A 25,190-nucleotide genomic window follows, 5' to 3' on the forward strand; every position below is an offset into this window, starting at 1 on the left:
ATGTGAATAAGTGTAAAGTGATCCACTTTGGTAGAAAAAAACAGAAAGGCAGAGTATTTCTTAAATGGTGAAAGGTTGGGAAGTGTTGATGTCCAAAGAGACCTGGGTGTCTTTGTTCATGAGTTACTAAAAGCTAGTATGCAGGTGCAGCAAGCAATTAGGGAGGCAAATGGTATGTTGGCCTTCGTTGCAAAGGGATTTGAGTACAAGAGTAAAGATGTATTGCTGCAATTGTTTAGAGCCTTGGTGAGACCGCACCTGGAGTATTATATACAGTTTTGGTCTCCTTATCTAAGGAAGGATATACTTGCCATCGAGGGAGTGCAACGGAGGTTCACCAGACTAATCCCTGGGATGGTGGGATTGTCTTATGAGGAGAGATTGCAGAAACTGGGCCTGAATTCTCTAGAGTTTAGAAGAATGAGAGGTGATCTCATTGAAAGTTACAAAATTCCTACAGGGTGTGACAGGGTAGATGTGGATAGGATGTTTCCTCTGGCTGGTGAGTCTAGAACCAGGGAACACAGTCTCGAAATAAGGGACAGGCCATTTAAGACTGAGATGAGGAGGAATTTCTTCACTCAGAGGGTGGTGAATCTGTGGAATTCTCTACCCCAGAGGGTTGTGGAAGCTCAATCATTGAGCATGTTCAAGACAGTAATCAATAGATTTCTGGATACAAATGACATCAAGGGATATGGGGATAGTGGGGAAAAATGGTGTAGAAGTAGATGATCAGCCATGATCGTATTGAATGGCAGAGTGGGCTCAATGGGCTGAATGGCCTACTCCTCCTCATATTTTCTATTATCCTATGATCCTAGACTCTCCAGGCAGGGGGAAACAGCCTCTGAGCATTGACCCATCAAACCCTCTAAGAATTTTATGCGTTTCAATGAGATCACCTCTGATCCTTCTAAATTTCAAAAAAGGTAAAAGCTGTATAAATGCAGGTTGCTGTTGTTGTCCTGTTGGCAAATAACCAGTATGATAGTCAGCAATAAAGGCTGGTTTCTCGCTACTTTGACCTGAGTTAACCAACATAGCCAAGGCAGCAGTGGCAAAGGGGAAGGGTCTACATGTGGCATGGTTCCTCTGGATCAGGGAGAGGAAAATTCAGCCAAGGTTTCAACATCTGATCATTATCCAGGGACTAATAACGGAAAGTATCCTTGTGATTTGCATATCCATTGGGAGTGGGCTCAACTTTGAGCCTTTCAAAATCATATTGCTTTATTTATGCTTATTGTTAAGGTCACACAAAAACCTGGTCACCTCAGTGAAATACTGGATGACTGTTTGCTCCCATGGAACAGTACCCCAGTAGAAGTGGAGAAGGGTAGGCAACTTGAGAAAAGTTGTTTAAAAGGTGAATATAGTTTCACTGCAGAGAAGATACTTTGTATGGACTTGCTTGAGTTCTAGAAGTCACCGTAATTCTATGTGATAAACACAGGATCCTCAATTAACATACAAGATATAGGATGCAGCATCGGTAAAATGTTGCATAATTCACCCCAAATCCCATAGCTCCAGGGGCGACCTATTCCCACTATTAGTTAACACTCGCATGTTGCCGAGTGTTTGGAATTATTGCCTGTTAAGTTGGGTGGTACTCTTGTCCATCAGAAAAAATGTTAGTAAAATGATAGATTTGCAAAGCATTCAAGTAATTTCCAAATGCAACATTAAAATAATAGAAGGAGCATTACTAGTCCTGGATTTAGTATTACTTTCAGAAAAAATGTGACACTTTAATGAGCAAAACCAACAAATATTTCCAATTTACCAATGCATTAGGTTTACCCAAGGGTCCGAGAATAGAAAATAATCCATATTAGGATGCATATCTGAGAGAGGAAATCTTTATTGTCAATGTAAAGATACTTCAAAAAATAGATAGAAAATGTAATTCTTGATTTCAATCATGAACCTGAAACTTGTAAATGTCCGCAACTCTTCACTGTGACTGTGTCGCACATCAGAAAATATATTTCCATCTGTATTTTTCTCAAGTTGATGGAACATGTTAAGCTACCAAAGCAATCAGCAAATATTTAATATTAAAAATCATCTGTTGGTAGCTAATGGGTGGAAATTTCCTTAATTGTTAGCAATGTATTGTAACAAGATGCTTATATAATCGGTAAAGAAATATGTTTTCTCTCTAATACGCCTTAGCTGCCCACTTTGTACCTACCACACATTTGGTCTCCAGTATGACACAGTTAGAGGGAGTGGCAGGAGAGCTCAGCCAATACCTGTATAAACTGAAACCATCCATTAAAGATGTGTGCTGTCGATGTCAGTGAATAATTCTGCTGATAAGCTGTCAAGAATTTGGGCATGTTGTCACAAACTGCCAATCATGATTAAAGTCACCTGTACCCCTGTACAATCCTCAAAAGGGTGTTTATAATAACTTGCATATGTAAACATTGCCGGGTAATTGGAAGGGCAAAACTCTAGTGGCAGTTTCTTAAATATACAAGATCATCTTGCAAAATGTGTCCACAATATGAATATGTAGCGCTGGCCAGTTTCAATCCAATCAGGGCAGTAAGAGCTCATACACAAAACTTTGAAATGTTCTGTGTTTGCTCTATGGTAATTGCATGTTCCATCTTTACTTCCCTATAAGGTCGTGTATCTTTACACCCTAATACCTGATGTGCAGGATTGCAGTCGTGAGATTTATCTTGGCCAGTACCACAAAGCAGGGGATAGAATCAGTTGTCGGGTTTACACTCAGCGCAATCTTCTTTCCAATTGAAACCATTGGCAGAGAATATCAGGCAGGTTGTAAAATGTGTTCTAACTTGTCTATGTGAGGTAGAGTTTGCCTCTAAGTTTTCTCCTTCCTTCCCTTTAGAACTTAGTTACTTTAAGTCATTAGGCAAAATATTAAAAATGAAAGTCATCACAGGAATCTTCTCTTTGCTATGTGCTGCCCTGTAGATACTTCATTGTCATTGGGTAACAAATTCGAGCAATTCTCACTATTACATTTTAAGATTTTTGACTGGCTTATGAGAGAGAAAGGCCAAGATTGGTGGAAGCAGGGTTACTAGGTAGCTGAATTGGCCAGTCCTGGACATTGACAGATAGAGGGACAGGCTGGCAGGCACATATTTGTCTTGCTGCGTTGCTAGAAGACAAGGACAGGTGATAGAAATTTGGGCTCAATTTTCACCACAAAGGCGGGAAACACAAGTTGGGCTTGTTTTCGGGTCAGGAACCTGCCTCCGGTAGGAAACTGATTCAAGTCCTAATTTTCATGGCAGGTGAGTCCTTAATTGATATGGAGACAGGTTTCCTGTTCAATTAGAGCCCGTGTGGGTGGGAATGGAGGTGGATCAGATGAAGTGTGGGACTGATTTAGACTCCCCCAGCGGCCATCACTGAGGCTGCTGTTTGTCCTGTGGGAGTGATCTGCTGATTGTGTGAAAACCTTTCACAGCGCCAGAGGGAAGTGAGATGTCACAGGAGAGCTGGAGGCCTGGCACCCGGGCAGGGCAGCCTCTCACTTCATTGATGCCAACCTGGATCAAATGTTGGAGGCCGTGAGGGAGAGGAGGGAGGTCCACTTCCCGGAGGGTGACAGGAGAGGCCACCAGGTCATGCTGAGCACTGGGGTGTCTTCTCACTGTCTCTGTCTACTGTTTTCATTGCATTGTATAAACGATGACACATTAAACCAGACATCTGGAATTCCTTTTATTGCTGCAATGACAGGAAATGTGGTATGAGATGGTGAAAGAGGTAATGGGATCCTCCACAGTGAGGGCAAAGCCTCTGGGCAGATGTGCTTCCTTCATTGGCAGTAATTGATTGCATGTTCCAGGCTGCGTCTTCCATCCATGAGTTAGCACAGGTATCTCAGACTCCCTTCCATGCCGTGCCCCTCACCCTGGGTCAGAGGAGCTCAATTGAAATGTTCCTCAATCAGGAGATCTCTGACATTCATGGCATCCTCACAAGGCTTTCACACCCCCGAGCTATGCCCGGCCACCTCGCTGTGTAGCATCATCTCCGTCTGCCTCCTCTTCCTCCTCCTCCTCTCTCTCCTCCTATTACTGCTCCTCCTCTGATAAGCTGTCTCCTTCCAGAAACTCACTGTCTTCAAGGTTCACACCTCTCTGGATGGCCATGTTATAGAGAACAGAAAAGACAACCACAATGACTGAGACCCTTGCAGGAGGGTATTGGAGGGTGCCACCTGACTCGTCCAGGCACCAGAAGCACATCTTCAGAAGCCCAATGGCCTGCTCAGTGGTTCTCCTACTGAGCAGGTAACACTGCTTGTATTGCCTCCGTGCCTGTCCGGGGCTTTCATAAAGGGGTCAGTAGCCATCTCTTCAAGGGATATCCCTTGTCCCCTAGGATCCATCCATGCACTTTGGAGTGAAGATCTGAGGCAGTCTGGACTGACAGAGGATGAAGGAGTCATGGCAGCTTCCAGGAAAGCGAGAACACACATCGAGGAAGCTCTTATATTATATTATCTTATCTTATATTTTATTAGAGGACGCTCTTATTCTGGTTGCAGACCAGTTGGATGTTGAGGGAGTGGAAGCCTTCCTACTGATGGATCTCACTGGGCAGTCACTGGGTGCCTTGATGGTCACATGGGTGCAATCGATGATGCCCTCACCTGGGGGAATCCAGCGATGGAGTCCAAACCCAATACCCGCTGACCCTGCGAGGTTGCTTCTGTTATGAAATGAATGTAATGTTCAGCTCCGGCAAAGAGGGCATCAGTGATCAGTGAGATGCAGTGGTGAGCAGCTGTTTGCAAGATGCCACTAAGATCTGAAACTGATCTTTGGAAGGAACCAGAAAAGAAGTTCAAGGCCACAGTGACTTTGACGGTTACTGGCAGGGATTGGCGAGCAGTGATGTGAGGTCTTCAGTGACGAGGTCACAGATATTTGTGCCCGTCTGCCCGGAGAGTCACAGTCTCCTGTGACACTGGGTCTCGGTCATCTCCAGGAAGCTCCACGTTCGGCGATAGATCCTGTGGTGAGGGAAGGGTCTCCGTTGCCTCCATACCCTCCTGTTGCTCGGGATTCCACCCTTCCTGTGAAGGGTGTTGTTCCTCATTGCCACTGGGCCCAAAATCTAACAGTTGTGCCCCCATTTCCAGCTGCAGCCTTCCTTCTGGGCTGGTGGCCACCCTACTGTAATTGGCAGCCTTGTCCCGCTCTTCTTCCCCTGCGATGTCAGGGGCTGACGATCCTGTTCAATGCCAGAGTGGTCAGTGCCCACTCTCTCTGCCACCTCTGCAGCACCAAGGACACCTCCTCTCCAAATATCAAGTCCCCCTTTGCTCCACTGACCCTCGTATGGGTCTTGGGTAATTCCCCGAGGCAGCCATGACTGACTCCTGACGCTGTACCTGCCTCCCTTCAGCTGGTCAGCAATGGACAGCATGTGAAAACTGTGTGTCCCCTTCAACATTCAAACCTCCACCTCTAACAAGCTCTTAACGGGCTGTTTAACAACTTTAATTGGCCTGAATTGGGAGGCATACAGGATTGCTGTCCCAGCCTCACCCTGCCCTACCCTGGAGAGTATTGCTGGGGTCTGTAAAGTGAACTTAGCCTGCGAATAGGGACTGACTGATGTGCTTTTTTTGTTTTCTATGTTGCTAGGAGTGTAATGACATAGTTTGAAATTCATTGAACACTATTAAATGCATTCATTTATTACATTAAAATAAATGAGTTTATCAATTTCGATTTGGCCTTGTCTCATTAGAGTGTTCTTCAGTTCACCTTCCAGAGGATGGTAGAACCTCTCGTGTTGGTATGAGTGTTAGTTCAGGATCCACTACACCATCACTGAGCTATGCCCACTATGTGACTAGATATTAGGCTGTAAAGATGTACCCCTGATTATAGGGGATAAAAACACTGTTTAAGAAACAGACCAATGGCACTAAACGTGAGAGAATGTCCAGTGCAGACTGTAATTTGTAACAATCACACTAAGCTCCAACTTCCCGAAATAAAATTCGAAAAACATATTACAAAATAGCTTTGTTTCCTGGGATGAAGGTAGGCTACAAATCACATGTGGATTTTGAACATTATTTTTATAATCCATAAAGCAGATAGAAACTTCTGAAAAAATATGACAGGAGGAGGTGATAGATAAACAATGTAATTGGGAGTCAGGAAACCCTCTAAATTCCTGCAGTATCTAGATAATGCTAATGTTATTATGGAGTATTTTTATATTTTCTGTTGTGATTGGTCTGCCCTTTTTCATTTTTGCTGATGCCTTCTCTTCCTTCAGACAATTTACATGAGCATGAAAATATGGAAGAAAAGATTATCTATGGAGTGGAGAACAGCACCACTTTTTTGGAATGCATGCCAAAATCACAGCGAGCCATTGCATACTGGCAGTTCCAGAGACAGACTGAGGAACACAAAGAAGAGGTAACAGCTCTGCTGCAGGGTCACATTTGGAGAGGTTGAAATCAGGTCATGTGATATTAGTACAACAATTTTAACAAAGTCATGAAGCCATTCATTTTAAACAGATTAACACTTTCACTGATGTAAAAGAAAATTAGTTCCATAATGATGCATGGATGCATTCACTACCGATATCTCCAAGAGTGATTGCAATTTCTAGCCTCTGCACATAATTCAGGTGTTAGCCATTTTTGTTTGGTCAGTAACTTACTGTTCTATTACTTTTAAAACCATCACACAGTACTATTTAATGCTGCAGTGTGGTTCATTGAACACTCCGGCAACGCCCCCCACCCCAGATACTAATTACATGATTTCACTCATTGAAGGTAAGAATGAAAATTCGTAATTAGATGATGAATTTGTCGCTATTATAATTTGTGAACTATTGCCTATTCAAGACCAGGTTAACTTGTTTACTTTGGTACATCTCATTTGACATGTTGGTTTGCTTTTCCCCACCACAGCCCCCAAACTGCACCCCCCAACACACACACACACACATCACTCTCTCACACTAAAGGCCGGCTACCCGAGCCGAACCCAACAGGACCCGATGACAAGTGTTGGGCTCGGGTTGGGTTGGGTTGCACTTCCGGGTCCGGCATTCGGGCTTGAGTCGGACCGGGTCGGACCAGGTCGGACACGCTCTATCACAGGTAAGTAGCTCCACTGTTAGTTTAATTTTTGGACTAGAAAGGTGGTTTTGTTACAGTTATTTTAAGCTTCTGCAGATCAGCAAGAAATTGAAAAATGTAAGGTAAGTTAACTGATGGTCGGGCATGGGAAAAAATGGAAGGACTCGGGCCGGGTCGGGCTCGGGTTAGATGTGGTTCTGTCAGGCTTGGGTCGGGTTTTTTTTTGCAGACCTGAGCAGGCCTTTATCTCACACAACACATAATGCAACAAACTTAATTTTCAGTCTCCCAAAATTCCAAATAATGGTAAAAATGTTGGAATTGACATTAAGGGAAAACAGAGGAACATTGACATGTGATAAATCTGATTTTACATGATAGTATTTTCTAGCCATAAGGGATGATATTGTGGGGCAAGAAGTATTATAATCAGAAAAGCAAATTATGTTCCAGTACATGTGATTTTGATGAACCAAGTAGCCATTTTTGTTCAATCTATTTTCCCTATTCATCGTCTGGAAAGGGTCTGAAATTCTTTTACTTATTTCCTTCCTTCAATATTACAAAATACAGATTACACTTTGTGTTCCCTGGGGATTGGACATAATTCCATATAATCCCAACTTTTGGTACCATGGGGTTGTAGAAAGGGAGGGACACAGATGGATGATTTTTGAAAAACATGCTACTCAGAGGCATGTTTTTAATAAATCATAAGGTAATACCGGCTTTTGTATTTTAAGTCATAACTAATTTTACTTTTATTTTAACATGTATTGTGTGCAATTCTGGTCGCCACACTACCAGAAGGACGTGGAGGCTTTGGAGAGGGTACAGAGGAGGTTTACCAGGATGTTGCCTGGTCTGGAGGGCATTAGCTATGAGGAGAGGTTGGATAAACTCGGATTGTTTTCACTGGAACGACGGAGGTGGAGGGGCGACATGATAGAGGTTTACAAAGTTATGAGCGGCATGGACAGAGTGGATAGTCAGAAGCTTTTTCCCAGGGTGGAGGAGTCAGTTACTAGGGGACATAGGTTTAAGATGCGAGGGGCAAAGTTTAGAGGGGATGTGCAAGGCAAGTCCTTTACTCAGAGTTTGGTGAGTGCCTGGAACTTGCTGCCGGGGGAGGTGGTGGAAGCTGGTACGATAGCGACGTTTAAGAGCCATCTTGACAAATACATGAATAGGATGGGAATAGAGGGATACGGTCCCCGGAAGTGCAGAAGGTTTTAGTTTAGGCAGGCATCAAGATCGGCGCAGGCTTGGAGGGCCGAATGGCCTGTTCCTGTGCTGTACTGTTCTTTGTTCTTTGTTTGTTTAAGTGAATGAGGCTGTCAAATGGTAGGGTTTACAATGGTTAACGCTCCATGTTCCTTGTGCCTCACTGATTCGGTATAGGGTTTCTTCATCAAGGCTTTCTATTCTTTTTGGTTTTCACATGTAGTCACATCTGCTTCCCTGAAGCAATCTACTGCACACTCCGTTAGTCTCACTTTAATTTCATTTCAGGAGCAATTAATTGAGAAATGTTTAGTCAAATAAGGGGCTGCACAAATTAATAATTCAGTCTGTTCCATGCATGTAGCAAGCAGTGTGCTAATCCCAGAAGCTTTCGTGTTGTTTACAACAGCTGTCGATACTTTAATCTCTGATCCTGCTGTCTTCACCGCCCAGAGTGTCTGCAGCCAGGGCATGCGGTAAGTCCATTGAGGTGAAGAAGGAGCAGCGGGACCCTAGAGAAGTCTTGAGAAAAGGTGCCCCGATCACCCAAAAAATCCACGAACGGCCCCCCGGCCGCAACTTCAAAGCGCCTGCGGGAGATGGCTCGGAGAGCATCTGCAGCGCACTGTCGGCAATGCTGCATGCCTTTATTTAAACCACTGGGAAAAAACCCTTAGTGAATGTAATCACCTCTGTAAATCTGCCAAAAGATGCTTCACCTCCTGAAGGACGTGGATGAGCTTTCCGGATGTCGATGGTGGGCACTAGGGACCTTATTACCTGCACCCGCTTTCCCCCCCCCCCTTTTCCCCCCTTCCCCTTCCCTGCTCCACCCTCTCAGCTCACCCCCCAACAACCCCGTCCCAGCCCGCCCCACCCTCGCACCATCTTCCCCCCACACCCCCTTCCCCTGCACCCCCCCACCCCCTTACAGCCCCCTTCCCAGCTCCCCCTCGCATCTCCCCTCCCTCCACCCCTCCCCTTCGGATCCCCTCCTCCCACAGGCACCATCCTCCACCTGTGCAGGGGCCCTAACAACCCCACTGCCTTGTGGGCGTCTCGGGAGAGACCAAGGCTAAGGGAGTAAACCCTAACAGATAATCCGGTGGAACTCCGTAGGCAGTCATGTGTCACCTTTGGCATGTTTCCGGCAGTTCCTGCAGCCATACCGGTGCCAAACGTCGTGCTCTGCACTCCTTTGGACCCCACCAGAAATGCCGAGAGGGGGGTTTTGACGACTGGGCAACTCTCAACCTCCATAAACTTGCCCAGGCATGCGCCATGGAGAGGTCACTCCATAGTTGCCTCACAGCGACTGACACAACATGGAAGGCAGCAGTTACGGGTTATAAGTCCAGATAAATTGGCGTAGAAACTGGGCGCCACGGGTTGCCTTTGTCGGTGGGAGAGGTCATTGCACCTCACTGGACAGCTACCACCCGCCTCAAACCGGGCAGCCCCCGGTCAATAAGGTTCTGTCCCGCCACAGTCTACCTGCTTCAATGGGTGCTTGGAGCTCAGGGTCATTGCCCGAAAGGTGGACTGATACACCGCACCAAACAACACGAGAAAAGGAAAGAAGGTACCAGCCCTTCGCTTTGCAAGCTGGAACGTCAGAACTATGTGTTCTGGCCTGTCGGAAGACCTTACACAAATCAACGATTCTCGGAAGACCGCCATCATTAACAACGAGCTCAGTAGACTCAATGTAGACATTGCAGCACTTCAGGAGACACGCCTCCCCGCGAGTGGATCTCTAGCAGAACAAGACTACACCTTCTTCTGGCAGGGCAGGGATCCTGAAGAACCAAGACAGCATGGAGTGGGCTTCGCCATCAGAAACTCCTTGCTCAGCATCATAGAGCCTCCCTCAAATGGCTCGGAACGCATACTGTCCATCCGACTGCTCACCACCTCTGGTCCAGTACACCTACTCAGCATCTATGCTCCAACACTCTGCTCCCCTCCTGAAGCTAAAGACCAGTTCTACGAGCAACTCCATAACATCATTAGCAGTATCCCCAACACCAAACACATATTCCTGCTGGGGGACTTTAATGCCAGGGTTGGGGCCGACCATGACTCATGGCCCTCCTGCCTTGGGCGCAATGGCGTTGGAAGGATGAATGAGAACGGGCAGAGACTGCTTGAGTTGTGTACCTATCATAACCTCTGCATCACCAACTCGTTCTTTCACACTAAACCCTGTCACCAGGTTTCATGGAGGCACCCAAGATCGCGTCGTTGGCACCAGCTAGACCTCATTGTCACAAGGCGAGCCGCATTAAACAGTGTTCAAATCACACGCAGCTTCCACAGTGCAAACTGCGACACCGACCACTCCCTGGTGTGCAGCAAGGTTAGACTCAGACCAAAGAAGTTGCATCATTCCAAGCAGAAGGGCCACCCGCACATCAACACAAGCAGAATTTCTCACCCACAGCTGTTACAAACATTTCTAAATTCACTTGTAACAGCCCTTCAAAACACTCCCACAGGGGATGCTGAGACCAAGTGGGCCCACATCAGAGACGCCATCTATGAGTCAGCTTTGACCACCTACGGCAAAAGTGCGAAGAGAAATGCAGACTGGTTTCAATCTCATAATGAAGAGCTGGAACCTGTCATAGCCGCTAAGCACATTGCACTGTTGAACTACAAGAAAGCCCCCAGCGATCTAACATCCGCAGCACTTAAAGCAGCCAGAAGCACTGCACAAAGAACAGCCAGGCGCTGTGCAAACGACTACTGGCAACACCTATGCAGTCATATTCAGCTGGCCTCAGACACCGGAAACATCAGAGGAATGTATGATGGCATTAAGAGAGCTTTTGGGCCAACCATCAAGAAGATCGCCCCCCTCAAATCTAAATCAGGGGACAAAATCACTGACCAACACAAACAAATGGACCGCTGGGTTGAGCACTACCTAGAACTGTACTCCAGGGAGAATGCTGTCACTGAGACTGCCCTCAATGCAGCCCAGCCTCTACCAGTCATGGATGAGCTGGACATACAGCCAACCAAATCAGAACTCAGTGATGCCATTGATTCTCTAGCCAGCGGAAAAGCCCCTGGGAAGGACAGCATTACCCCTGAAATAATCAAGAGTGCCAAGCCTGCTATACTCTCAGCATTACATGAACTGCTTTGCCTGTGCTGGGACGAGGGAGCAGTACCCCAGGACATGCGCGATGCCAATATCATCACCCTCTATAAAAACAAAGGTGACCGCGGTGACTGCAACAACTACCGTGGAATCTCCCTGCTCAGCATAGTGGGGAAAGTCTTTGCTAGAGTCGCTCTGAACAGGCTCCAGAAGCTGGCCGAGCGCGTCTACCCTGAGGCACAGTGTGGCTTTCGTGCAGAGAGATCGACCGTTGACATGCTGTTCTCCCTTCGTCAGATACAGGAGAAATGCCACAAACAACAGATGCCCTCTACATTGCTTTCATTGATCTCACCAAAGCCTTTGACCTCGTCAGCAGACGTGGTCTCTTCAGACTACTAGAAAAGATTGGATGCCCACCAAAGCTACTAAGTATCATCACCTCATTCCATGACAATATGAAAGGCACAATTCAACATGGTGGCTCCTCATCAGGCCCCTTTCCTATCCTGAGTGGCGTGAAACAGGGCTGTGTTCTCGCACCCACACTTTTTGGGATTTTCTTCTCCCTGCTGCTTTCACATGCGTTCAAATCCTCTGAAGAAGGAATTTTCTTTCCTCCACACAAGATCAGGGGGCAGGTTGTTCAACCTTGCCCGTCTAAGAGCGAAGTCCAAAGTACGGAAAGTCCTCATCAGGGAACTCCTCTTTGCTGACGATGCTGCTTTAACATCTCACACTGAAGAGTGCCTGAAGAGTCTCATCGACATGTTTGCGGCTGCCTGCAATGAATTTGGCCTAACCATCAGCCTCAAGAAAACGAACATCATGGGGCAGGATGTCAGAAATGCTCCATCCATCAATATTGGCGACCACGCTCTGGAAGTGGTTCAAGAGTTCACCTACCTAGGCTCAACTATCACCAGTAACCTGTCTCTAGATGCAGAAATCAACAAGCGCATGGGAAAGGCTTCCACTGCTATGTCCAGACTGGCCAAGAGAGTGTGGGAAAATGGCGCACTGACACGGAACACTAAAGTCCGAGTGTATCAAGCCTGTGTCCTCAGTACCTTGCTCTATGGCAGCGAGGCCTGGACAACGTATGTCAGCCAAGAGCGACGTCTCAATTCATTCCATCTTCGCTGCCTCCGGAGAATACTTGGCATCAGGTGGCAGGACCATATCTCCAACACAGAAGTCCTCGAGGCGGCCAACATCCCCAGCTTGTACACACTACTGAGTCAGCGGCGCTTGAGATGGCTTGGCCATGTGAGCCGCATGGAAGATGGCAGGATCCCCAAAGACACATTGTACAGCGAGCTCGCCACTGGTATCAGACCCACCGGCCGTCCATGTCTCCGCTATAAAGACGTCTGCAAACGCGACATGAAATCCTGTGACATTGATCACAAGTTGTGGGAGTCAGTTGCCAGCGTTCGCCAGAGCTGGCGGGCAGCCATAAAGACGGGGCTAAAATGTGGCGAGACGAAGAGACTTAGCAGTTGGCAGGAAAAAAGACAGAGGCGCAAGGGGAGAGCCAACTGTGCAACAGCCCCGACAAACAAATTTCTCTGCAGCACCTGTGGAAAAGCCTGTCGCTCTAGAATTGGCCTTTATAGCCACTCCAGGCGCTGCTTCACAAACCACTGACCACCTCCAGGCGCTTATCCATTGTCTCTCGAGATAAGGAGGCCAAAGAAGACAACTCAATGACAAAGTGAAAACCAGAAACTTCCTAATTATGGTGTGGGAGATGTGGAAGAGATTTATCATTCTATTGAGTAAGCAGTTGGAGCTCTGTATGACAGAACACAATTAAAATAAAGATTACCTCATAACATTCAGTTGGCTATGTCCATCTCTGATTATAATATTTCATGATCTGACAGCCTGGTATCAAAGCGGACTGGATTCACTTAGACTGCCATCAATATCTGTTAACAATGGTAGTCTTAACATCTCCTTACCTTTCCCAGCACAGTCCTGCTGCTCAAGAAGAGGCTCAACTTGGCTTGTTGTAGAGTGTTAAAAGCCTACATTTAGTTCAGGCATTTAGGATGTTGTAAAGTAGCATGATGACTTTAGAGATGTAGGTTTTTTGAGTTGACAGAAGGCTTATCCAACGTACTGTGGTATTAGTGTGGATGTAACAATGATCAGTGTCATTGTGCAGTGTAATCTGCACCCACACTGCCAAACTTAGCTAGAGATAACATCCTTGGCCATTTTTGTTCAATATTTTTATTTTATGATTCATCAGTCGGATTAAAAAAAAACTGAAGACCACCTTTGCTAAAAGAGAATTTGTTGGTTCCCAGAGCCTAGAATTCATGGCCACTGGGTTCAATTTCCTCAGTGTGTTTTTTTTTACGTTTGCTAAATTTTTGTCAGCGCTATTTCAACATAGATATTAATTGGCTTAACTGAAATGAAAATGGCACAGACAGGAATTTACAGAAACACATTATCCAGCGCACTAAAGACACCACACAAAGAAATGCAAATACACAGTGACCAGAATTTTCCAGGCCCTTTGGCAATAGCCTGGGAGGCAAGAAGGATGGCAAAATGGCACAGGAAGGTGTTGGGAGGGGAGGTCCCGATGTTTTTCTGCCACCATGTCATTTTGCCAGCCGTAGGGAAGTTGGCAAATCATCTGCCCGCTGGGAGGCTTAAGTGGCCAATTAAGGGCCACATCCTGCCTCCACAGGCATTTTCTCCAAGTCAAAAGGGGTCTGCTTCTGCATGGGGAGACTTCTCAGTGAAACCTGGTAGCCTCCCGGCAGGTTCCAGGGACGCCCTCCTTTATAAGCATTCCATGGCCCACAGAGGGGCCCCCTGGCAGCAATGGCCGCCCTCGTGGCAAGTGCACCACCGGTACTCAGCGCCCCCCCGCCCCCCCAATTACCAGGGCCAGGATAGGTGGCACCAGCCATTGAGGTGCTTTCATTCTGCAGCTGCAGCCACAGCAATGGCCACCACCAGCAGTGGTGCCGCTGAGCTGCCGGCCCTCTGATTGGACCAGCAGCTCTTGGGAGAGGGCCATCTTCTTTAGTTGGACGGTGGCCCCGGCAGTGGTTAATTAATTGGTTGCCACTGGCATTTTGCCTCCCTGGATCTCACCGTCTGCTGAAGCGGGATCGGCCCCGCATTCGATTTCAGTGGATAGACCTCTGCTGTCTCCACAAAATTCAGCCCATGATGTCTACACTGACAGACTGTCACATACAACTTGTCCCTTCTCAAAAAACATTCCATTCATTGCAGGGAAATGGAATAGTGGCCTCAGCATTTATTCCCCCTCTCTTCCTTCAATTTTCTTCCCTTCCTCTCCTGAGAGCATTGGATTCTCATTCCATTGGTGTTTCCTGCCTTCTGGTACTGGATGAGGAAATCAATCTTTATGTATCAGTCTAGCAATGTCAGCAGCTTTGAAACCATTCACCAATCCATTTGTACCCAGAGTCCATGCACAGTCATTTTGCAGCCAGTGGGAGTCACTACATAACAATTGGGTGAAGGAACCCGGACTGATTTTTATGTTGCCTGCCCCGTAACTGCTGAGATCAATAGTCACTTCTCTACTCTTGTTTCAGCTGCAATTCACCAACTCATCCCAGTCTGGAGACTAAACAAGGGATTTTCTGGATGGTCCATTTCTCCACAGATCATTGAGGCAGCTATGGAGCTCTTGCAGAGGGCCAGCACAGGCTCGATAGGCCAAATGGCCTCCTCCTATACTGTAGCCATTCTATGATTCATACTCAAGGACAATTAAGTAGAGTTGAAGGTCTGGGTTGAGGGCAACACCTTGTCATCTGCACTGATTCCATATTCAGACAGGCCTTTGAATGGTCAAGCAGCCACTGCTCCTATCCGAAACAGGCATAAGGCTGTTTTCCAGTGCAAATAGCACTGTGATACGATAGGACAGAATCTGTGAGCTCTACCCACTCGTACCAGGTCTGAAGTGGCCCAGTCAGCTGTCTGTGGCCTCAAAAGATGGCTACAGAATCGACTTAAAGTTATATTGTGAAGTTAGAAGGATCAGGAGCACTTTCACCTCGCTCCACAAGAATACTTTGAAATGCTGCTGGTGCACCTCCCATCACCCACCCACCCCCTGCTCCATCCTCCTTGGCTTCACCGCCATCCCAGGACGTACCTGCGGGTCAGCTTGGCTTCAGAGCCAGCCAGAGTTCAGCAAGGTACGATTGGAAATCTGTATCCAAACATCTGTTTGGTGCTTATAATTTGCCACGTCCATTAAAATGAAACCTGCTATTGAATTTGCCTTTGGTTTCTGGCTGACACAGACCTGTTAACAGATCAACTGTTCGAGAAGGTGACCAAACAGGTGGATGAGGGTAAAGCCGTGGATGTGGTGTATATGGATTTCAGTAAGGCGTTTGATAAGGTTCCCCACGGTAGGCTATTGCAGAAAATACGGAAGTATGGGGTTGAAGGTGATTTAGAGCTTTGGATCAGAAATTGGCTAGCTGAAAGAAGACAGAGGGTGGTGGTTGATGGCAAATGTTCATCCTGGAGTTTAGTTACTAGTGGTGTACCGCAAGGTTCTGTTTTGGGGCCACTGCTGTTTGTCATTTTTATAAATGACCTGGATGAGGGTGTAGAAGGGTGGGTTAGTAAATTTGCGGATGACACGAAGGTCGGTGGCGTTGTGGATAGTGTCGAAGGGTGTTGTAGGGTACAGAGGGACATAGATAGGCTGCAGAGCTGGGCTGAGAGATGGCAAATGGAGTTTAATGCGGAAAAATGTGAGGTGATTCACTTTGGAAGGAGTAACAGCAATGCAGAGTACTGGGCTAATGGGAAGATTCTTGGTAATGTAGATGAGCAGAGAGATCTTGGTGTCCAGGTACATAAATCCCTGAAAGTTGCAACCCAGGTTAATAGGGCTGTTAAGAAGGCATATGGTGTGTTAGCTTTTATTAGTAGGGGGATCGAGTTTCGGAGCCACGAGGTCATGATGCAGCTGCACAAAACTCTGGTGCGGCCGCACCTTGAGTATTGCGTGGAGTTCTGGTCACCGCATTATAGGAAGGATGTGGAAGCTTTGGAAAGGGTGCAGAGGAGATTTACTAGGATGTTGCCTGGTATGGAAGGAAGGTCTTACGAGGAAAGGCTGAGGGTCTTGGGGTTGTTTTCGTTAGAGAGAAGGAGGAGGAGAGGTGACTTAATAGAGACATACAAGATAATCAGAGGGTTAGATAGGGTGGAGAGTCTTTTTCCTCGGATGATGATGGCAAACACGAGGGGACATAGCTTTAAGTTGAGGGGTGAAAGATATAGGACAGATGTCAGAGGTAGTTTCTTTACGCAGAGAGTAGTAGGGGCGTGGAACGCCCTGCCTGCAACAGTAGTGGACTCGCCAACTTTAAGGGCATTTAAGTGGTCATTGGATAGACATATGGATGTAAATGGAATAGTGTAGGTCAGATGGTCGGCGCAACATCGAGGGCCGAAGGGCCTGTACTGCGCTGTAATGTTCTAATTCTAATTCTAATTCTAAAAAAACTGTTCCACCAACTTAAATAAAAGCAAAATACTGCAGATGCTGGAAATTTGAAATTAAAACAAGAAATGCTGGAAATACTCAGCAGGTCTGGCAGCATCTGTGGAGAGAGAAGCAGAGTTAACGTTTCAGGTCAGTGACCCTTCATCAGAACTGGCAGAGCCAGAAATGTAAAAGTAAAATGGGGGGTGGGGCAAGAGATAACAAAAGAGAAGGTGTTGATCGGACAGAGGGTCACAGAGAATAACTGACCAGAAGCTCATGGAACAAAGGCAAACGGTATGTTAATGGTGTGCTGAAAGATCAAGCATTTAGTACAGAGAGGGTGTTAATGACTTTAAAGCACAAAGCAAACCAAGCACAAACATAAAAAACACATTAAAAAAAAACCAAAACAGTGGGTAAGCACAGTGGAAACAAACAAACAAACTGAAAAGCCTAAAATAAACTAACCAAATAAAAAAGAGAAAAAGAAAAAATAACTAAGCATAAAAAGGGGGACCCGTCATACTCTGAAATTATTGAACTCAATGTTCAGTCCGGCAGGCTGTAGTGTGCCTAATCGGTAACTGAGATGCTGTTCCTCGAGCTTGCGTTGATGTTCACTGGAACACTGCAGCAATCCCAGGACAGAGATGTGAGCATGAGAGCAGGGGGGAGTGTTGAAATGGCAAGCAACCGGAAGCTCAGGGTCCTGCTTGCGGACTGAGCGGAGGTGTTCCGCAAAGTGGTCACCCAATCTGCGCTTGGTCTCCCCAATGTAGAGGAGACCACATTGTGAGCAATGAATACAGTATGTGGCATTGAAAAAAGTACAAGTGAATCGCTGCTTCACCTGAAAGGAGTGTTTGGGGCCTTGGTTAGTGAGGAGAGAGGAGGTAAACGGGCAGGTATTACATCTTCTGCGATTGCAGGGGAAGGTGCCGTGGGAAGGGGACGAGGTGGTGGGTGTTATGGAGGAGTGGACCAGGGTGTCGCAGAGAGAATGATCCCTTCAGAATGCTGACAGGGGAAGGGAGGGGAAGATGCATTTGGTAGTGGCATCACGCTGGATGTGGCGGAAATGGCAAATGACCTTTGGGTCTGGGGGCTGATGGGGTGGAAGTGAGAACAAGGGGAACCCAGTCGCGGTTCGGGGAGGGAGGGGAAGGGGTGAGGGTAGAGGTGTGGGAAATGGGTCGAACATGGTTGAGGGCCCTGTCAACCACAGTGGGGGGAGAATCCTCGGTTGAGGAAAAAGGAAGACATATCAGAAGCCCTGTTGTGGAAGGTAGCATCATCAGAGCAGATGCGTCGGAGACGGAGAAACTGGGCCCAACCAGTCCCCATCCACCACCACCCTCCTCCGCCTGGCTGAACTGGTTCTCACATTGAACAACTTCTCCTTCAACTCCACTCACTTCCTCCAAGTAAAAGGTGTTGCTACAGGTACCCGCATGGGCCCCAGTTATGCCTGTCTTTTTGTGGGATATGCCGAACATTCTTTGTTCCAGTCCTACTCAGGCCCCCTTCCTCAACTCTTTTTCCGGTACATTGATGACTGTATCGGTGCCATTTCCTGCTCCTGCCCTGAACTAGAAAACTTTATTTCTAATTTCCACCCTTCTCTCACCTTCACATGGTCCATCTCCGACACTTCCCTTCCCTTCCTCGACTTCTCTTTCTCCATCTCTGGGGATAGGCTGTCTACGAATATTCATTACATGCACACCAACTCCCACAGCTACCTCGACTACACATCTTCACACCCTGCCTCCTGTAAGGACTCCATTCCATTCTCCCAGTTTCTCCATCTCCGATGCATCTGCTCTGATGATTCAATTTAGTATACTGTATTCGCTGCTCACAATGTGGTCTCCCCTACATTGGGGAGACGAAACGTAGATTGGGTGACCACTTTGCGGAACACCTCTGCTCAGTTTGTAAGCATGACCCCGAGCTTCCAGTTGCTTGCCATTTCAACACACCGCCCTGCTCTCATGCTCACATCTCTGTGCTAGGATTGCTGCAGTGTTCCAGTGAACATCAATGCAAGCTCGAGGAACAGCATCTCATTTACTGATTAGGCAAGCTGCAGCCTGCTGGACTCAACAAAGAACAACAAAGAACAAAGAACAGGACAGCACAGGAACAGGCCATTCGGCCCTCCAAGCCTGCGCCGATCTTGATGCCTGCCTAAACTAAAACCTTCTGCACTTCTGGGGCTCATTTCCCTCTATTCCCATCCTATTCATGTATTTGTCAAGATGTCTCTTAAACGTCGCTATCGTATCTGCTTCTACCACCTCCCCTGGCAGCAAGTTCCAGGCAGTCACCACCCTCTGTGTAAAAAACTTGCCTCACACATCCCCTCTAAACTTTGCCCCTCGCACTTTAAACCTATGTCCCCTAGTAACTGACTCTTCCACCCTGGGAAAAAGCTTCTGACTATCCACTCTGTCCATGCCGCTCATAACTCTGTAAACCTCTATCATGTCGCCCCTCCACCTCTGTCGTTCCAGTGAAAACAATCTGAGTTTTTCCAACCTCTCCTCATAGCTAATGCTACATTGAGTTCAATAATTTCAGAGCATGACGGGATCCCCCTTTTTATGCTTAGTTAATTTTTCTTTTTTCTTTTCCCTTTTTTATTTGGTTAGTTTATTTTAGGATTTTCAGTTTGTTTAGTTTGTTTCCACTGTTCTTACCCACTGTTTTGTTTTTTTAAATGCGTTTTTTCATGTTTGTAATTGGAGTGCTTTGTGCTTTACAGTCATTCACACCCTCTCTGTACTAACACATTGTCTTTCAGCACACCATTAACATATTGTTTGCCTTTGCTCCACGACCTTCGGGTCAGCTATTCTGTGACCTTGTCCTATCAACACCTTCTCCTTTGTTATCTCTTACCCCACCACCGCTTTACTTACTTAAACCTTTTACATTTCTAATATTTGTCAGATCTGATGAAGGGTCACTGACCTGAAACGTTAACTGTGTTTCTCTCTCCGCAGATGCTGCCAGACCTGCTGAGTATTTCCAGCATTTCTTGTTTTTATTTTTGTTCCACCAAATTGATTCCCATTGTGTGTGAAAGTCGAAATTCTCCCCTCCCCCCGCGAGGACATTTAATGGTTTTCAAGGTAGCAGTCAGGATTGTAATATTAACCACAGCTGTTAATTTCATTCAAGTTTACCGAATGTCTATGAGCAATTATTTCCAGATTGTCTGATAATGACTCGGATTATTGAACACTCGTTCTGGATAACAATTCCTGGGTGAAATCAGACCATCCTGTCCATCTGTGAGTGGATTTGCCTTTCAGGAGATTCATATACTTTCTAAAATAAGGACATAAACAAATGGCAAGGATGAGAAAAAGATCCAGCCCACAAAACCCGTTGTCCTAGAATTTTAACTCTCCCTTAATATCAAACATTGTGGTGAAAGCTTGTGTGATTACGAACCTAGCTGACAGATTCCTCCAGTAATTGTGAATGAGATTTCTTCAATGTCACATCTCAGGCTCAAAGAATCACAGATTTAACTTTAACAAAGATTTAACAAACTTTAATAAAGAGTTCTGTTTAATGCTGCTGTATGTGCCTAGCTGACCTTACAACAACCCCCAGGTCAGGTGTTTTCCCCAAAACACAAAGTTACTTTCAGTTTCTCTTCCAAGTACGATATAGTCTCTAATACTCAAGCCCACACATACAATCATGACACCTCCCAGTATCTGTTTTATATTTTTCACTAGTTTATGTTCATCATGCATTTCTATTCTCCCCTTGCTTTGGTTTATCTAATACTTAACAGACTTTAAGATGTCCTGCTTAACTGTCTTTTCTCCAGCCTGTTGACTTTTTTACCGATTTGCTCAAGTCCCCTCCCCTGGCACTTAGTTATTAATATTTATTGGCTAATGATATGCTTCTCCCTCTGCTGCAGATGAAAACAAATGACCGAGTCATCAAGACAGAACAGGGGTTGTTGCTGCGTAGCCTTCAGCGGAAAGATGCTGGGATATATATTTGTCAGACTGTGGAGCATGGCTTCATGCAGACACTGTTGAAGGTGACCCTGGAAATTATTGACACTGAACATCTGGAGGAACTTCTGCACAAAGAGGTTGATGACAGCCTGAGGCCCAAAGAGAGTCACAGCATAGTGGCACCAAACCAGAAGATGTGGTACAGGGACTTCATGCAGCTCATAAACCATCCTAACCTCAACACCATGGATGAGTTCTGTGAACAGGTGTGGCGGCGTGATCGCCGTCAGAGGAAACAGAGACCAGCGCACACACCTGGAAACAGCAACAAATGGAAACACTTACAGGAAAACAAGAAAGGTAGAAACAGGAGGACCCATGAGTCAGAGAGACCGCCGAGAAGCGTCTAACAATATACACCTTTACAGACATTGAATTCAAACAAAATGCAATACATACATTAACTAGTTCATTGCATTATGTTGATGTTTACAAGTATATGGGCTGCTCACCAGATACACAACTGCCACCCATTGTCTTTTATCATCCCTTTATTATTTTTGTCAATGCAGCATGGTGATTGTGTATGCATTTCGTAGTTGGACTGGACTTGCTGTTTCAACATTACGTGCAACTAACGGCAACACACAGTTCGGACAAACCTGCTTCAAAGGAGCTCTATGTTTGGTAATGCCAGAATGTGTTAACAATTAACTGCCACTTCCATAAAAGGACTTTATGCACAACAAATACTGAATTGAAGAACAGGTCAGGAAATCTCAGATTTGTCAATCCTTTTACATGCCTGCTACTGGTTCTGGAATGGAGCAAGCATTGACAATGTTCTGGGTGTACATGGACCTACAGAGGTAACCAGAGTGTAGGATATGCAATCGGTTTATTGTAATGTGAAACTGTTGAATGCGTGGGGCCCATTTTGACCAAAAGCCAGTGAACATGCAGTTCAGACACATCCATCTACTGATGAACATGAAAGTGGAATCAATGTCATGTGAGTCGGCATGCACTGGAATCAAGAAGACAGAGTTGATTAAATTGCCTGGAATGTTTGCTATTAGCATGACAGGAAGAGCTGAGAATGATGCCATTTTATTTCGGTATAGAATGATAACCCACAAGCAAAGCTTTGCCGAATGTCAACACATTGAATTACCACTTAACAATTACTGGCGGAAATTGAGGTGCTGTTCGATTGTGAAGTAAAAGCAAAATGTTCCATCTAATTTGAATAGAACTTCAAAATGTTTACTCAGGCTTGTCAAAAGACATTCTATTAGTGTCCTGGTGATGAGCGCATTTTATGGAAAGAAGTTTTAAAGAAGGTTATAAAAATGGAGCTGACTGGTAGACTATTTGATTCGAAGAAAGAAAATTCTTAACTTCAGTAAAGGTCAAATCAGTTAATATTGGTGACTGATATAGTTCTGGGAGAGGGAAGTAGCTGTGATTGTCAAGTGCTTTAAGTCTGGCATGTTAGTGCCAGTTAGTAACAAAATACACCAGTAAATTTTCCAGAAATAATATGAGTAAGACTGTGCACGTTTAATACTACTCTGAATGGATCCCTTTACTAAGGCAGTAGCCTGACGGACCAAATTGAAATTCATTATGAATCCAGTGCTGGGTTAAAATAGCAATTGTATTGCTGGGAACGGTTGTAAGACGAATGGTATTCTTTCTGCCAATTGTAAGTCTTCTAAATGTCAGAAAGCCAGACATGCTCCAAGCAAATGATAAAGAAAAGCAGTGAGGGCCTCAAACTCTCACGGTCCATGTATTCACAATCATTGCATTGAAATAAACTTTAAATAAAGCAATGGAGTGGTGACAGTGCAAGGTTAGTCAATTGTACTTGCCAGTAAACAGTACATATTAAAGTTGAAAGATATTATTTGTAATAAAAATGACAAATGTTGCTGTATCTTAATTGTTTAGGATTTTTCTTTTTGACCTGCACGGGTTACATTTAATATCCTGTAAAACTAGCTCCAAAAAGCTCAAATATTTTGACTATTTCACATTAAGGTTAGAGGGTCCAGGACTGTCCAACACTTAAATTCACTTACTACCTCAGTTGTGCGAGGGGCATCTGTCATTTACCAGTCAGCTAAGTGAGTCATTTCCTCTTTCCTCCTCTCTCGAGGAATATGGGAGGGATGAAGAGAAGATAAAACACTGCTTGTGTTACTCGTTTCAATCTAGCCAATCATGCAGTAATATTGGTGGCAGTCTCCTAGAAATCAAAGGTGTAGATTGTCCTGTCACCAGAGGATAAAATATCGATAGACCTGAAAATGGAGGCTGAGGAACAGGAAACAAGGCTAGAAGAAAGCATTGTAACATTATCAAAAAAAAAGGAAAGTGTAGAGGCACTACTTACTATTGGAGTTCTCCAAACAGTCATGTGTGGTATTTTTTACAAACTGAAACCCTCTTCAGGGTAGTTCTCTTCACATTGTGCGAGAAGACAAAGTGATTTCCAGAACTCACAACTGTTTAAAATAGCTGTCATCATCTTCTGAGTTATATTTGAGAATTACTCAGAATCCAAGAAGGAAGCGGACAATCTACCTGGAGAGCTGAATGGTCATCATTTATCTGAAGAGTACAAGCAATACTGAGGCCTGCTAACCAGCATATTTCCTCCCAATGTCAGGTTGCTGATGCTCTGCATAAGCTTTTGAAGTACAAAGATCACCATTGTGCAGGCATTAATTAGACATTATCCAGAGCAAAGAGTTATCAGGTTCCCTGGCAGAATTCAAATTGTTCTGGAATGCTCGGATATTTCAATGTCTGTTGAATATTTTCTTTATCTTGCGCCCAATTCATTTTTTTTTCCAAAATGTTCATGTATGATTTATTTTTGCCCTTTTGCAGCAAATTATATATCACTGTGGAGAGATTATATTAGACGGATAATGACATTCTTACAATCCCTCTCCCGATGCACCACATCTCTTTTGAACTAGGGTTACAATATTAATACAACACTGAAATAAGGAGATGTTGTGACAATATTTCTGACTCGTAACTAAACACATGAAAGCCAACAATCCTGCAGCAATGCAAATCACAGAACATATGTTAACAACATGCTAACAATCAATGAACTGATAACCTGATAATCTAGTGCAACATTGGTTTCATGGTAATAAATTATTGTTTAAAGGAAAGGTTTATAGGCCATAAACAACTAGACATATCAGGCTACTGCTTGTGATTTTGATGTGCTTTGTTTGCAGGAGAAATTCATAGTTTTATGGTCTATTAAAAGGTACTGTGTAAAAACGATGCATGTGAATGTACTTTATAAATTGTTTTTCTCCAGTAAGCTATATTAGACAGTGATCTTCTCCATTATTTAGCAATTAGCAATGCTCTGTGTTAAATAGTTCATCATTTTGCATATCCATTTGCCTAGACTGATGTATATATATTTTTGTTAGACAAAGAGGAACAATATTATGTTTTATTGCAATGGTGATAGTTAGTTTTCATATGTATGTACCAGCTATTATAGTGTCTATATAACCAGCCCAGATGAAATGCAAAAGGCTATTTATTTGGCTATTCCTGAAACAAGAAATGTACACACTACAGTTATTCAAAGCATGTGTATCTGGTAGATAGTTGGAGTTTTCATTTCTCTATTTAACACTGCATTTCTAATGGGTACCAGAAAACTGGAAAGGAATATTATGAAAATGCTGCTGTAAATTATTTCTTTTGGCATGTATTCAGTTGTTGAATAAACTTTTCTTTTAAACTATGGAGTTTGCAATAGTTTCTCATTTTGAAGTGCCAAGAAGGCACCACATAAGATAATTCTGTAGGTGTTTGCCTCATCAAATTCAGGTTACAAAACAAAGATCAATAACTATGACTATCAAAGCTATGAAAGGAATGAGCATCTTCTTCATGTTCTACCGTGGTTCACAGCACAGAACGAACTCCAACTGTACCAATGAAAATATTTCTGAATCTGCACATTTTATTTCCAAACAGCTTGAAAGATCTAATTGCATTCTACAAACTTTAATGTTTTTAAATTTAAAATATCCAAAAGGAATTATAAAGTCTGTGAAAAATTCTTCATGCAACCACTTTCATCAGAAATTGCTATTTTATTTTAATTAAGAAAGCAGACTTTCTGTGACTGAGGTTACAGCAGAATTATTGAATCAGCCTTATAGAATTGCT

The 25,190-nt window shown here is 44.8% G+C and overlaps 1 protein-coding gene across 4 annotated transcripts in view; it reads left to right on the forward strand.

Moving 5' to 3' along the window:
• Positions 1–24,717, forward strand: part of sema3ab (sema domain, immunoglobulin domain (Ig), short basic domain, secreted, (semaphorin) 3Ab) — a 500,953-nt gene extending 476,236 nt beyond the window's left edge. For all 4 annotated transcript variants that reach the window (XM_068059617.1, XM_068059616.1, XM_068059615.1 and 1 more), the window contains 2 exons: positions 6,301–6,446; positions 20,924–24,717. In XM_068059617.1, the coding sequence (XP_067915718.1) occupies positions 6,301–6,446; positions 20,924–21,376 (599 nt within the window). In that variant the 3' untranslated portion in view covers positions 21,377–24,717. The remainder of the gene's footprint in view (positions 1–6,300; positions 6,447–20,923) is intronic.
• The last annotated feature ends 473 nt before the right edge of the window (positions 24,718–25,190 follow it).

This window comes from Heterodontus francisci, chromosome 27 (genome assembly GCF_036365525.1).
Source record: "Heterodontus francisci isolate sHetFra1 chromosome 27, sHetFra1.hap1, whole genome shotgun sequence".
Lineage (NCBI taxonomy): Eukaryota > Metazoa > Chordata > Chondrichthyes > Heterodontiformes > Heterodontidae > Heterodontus > Heterodontus francisci.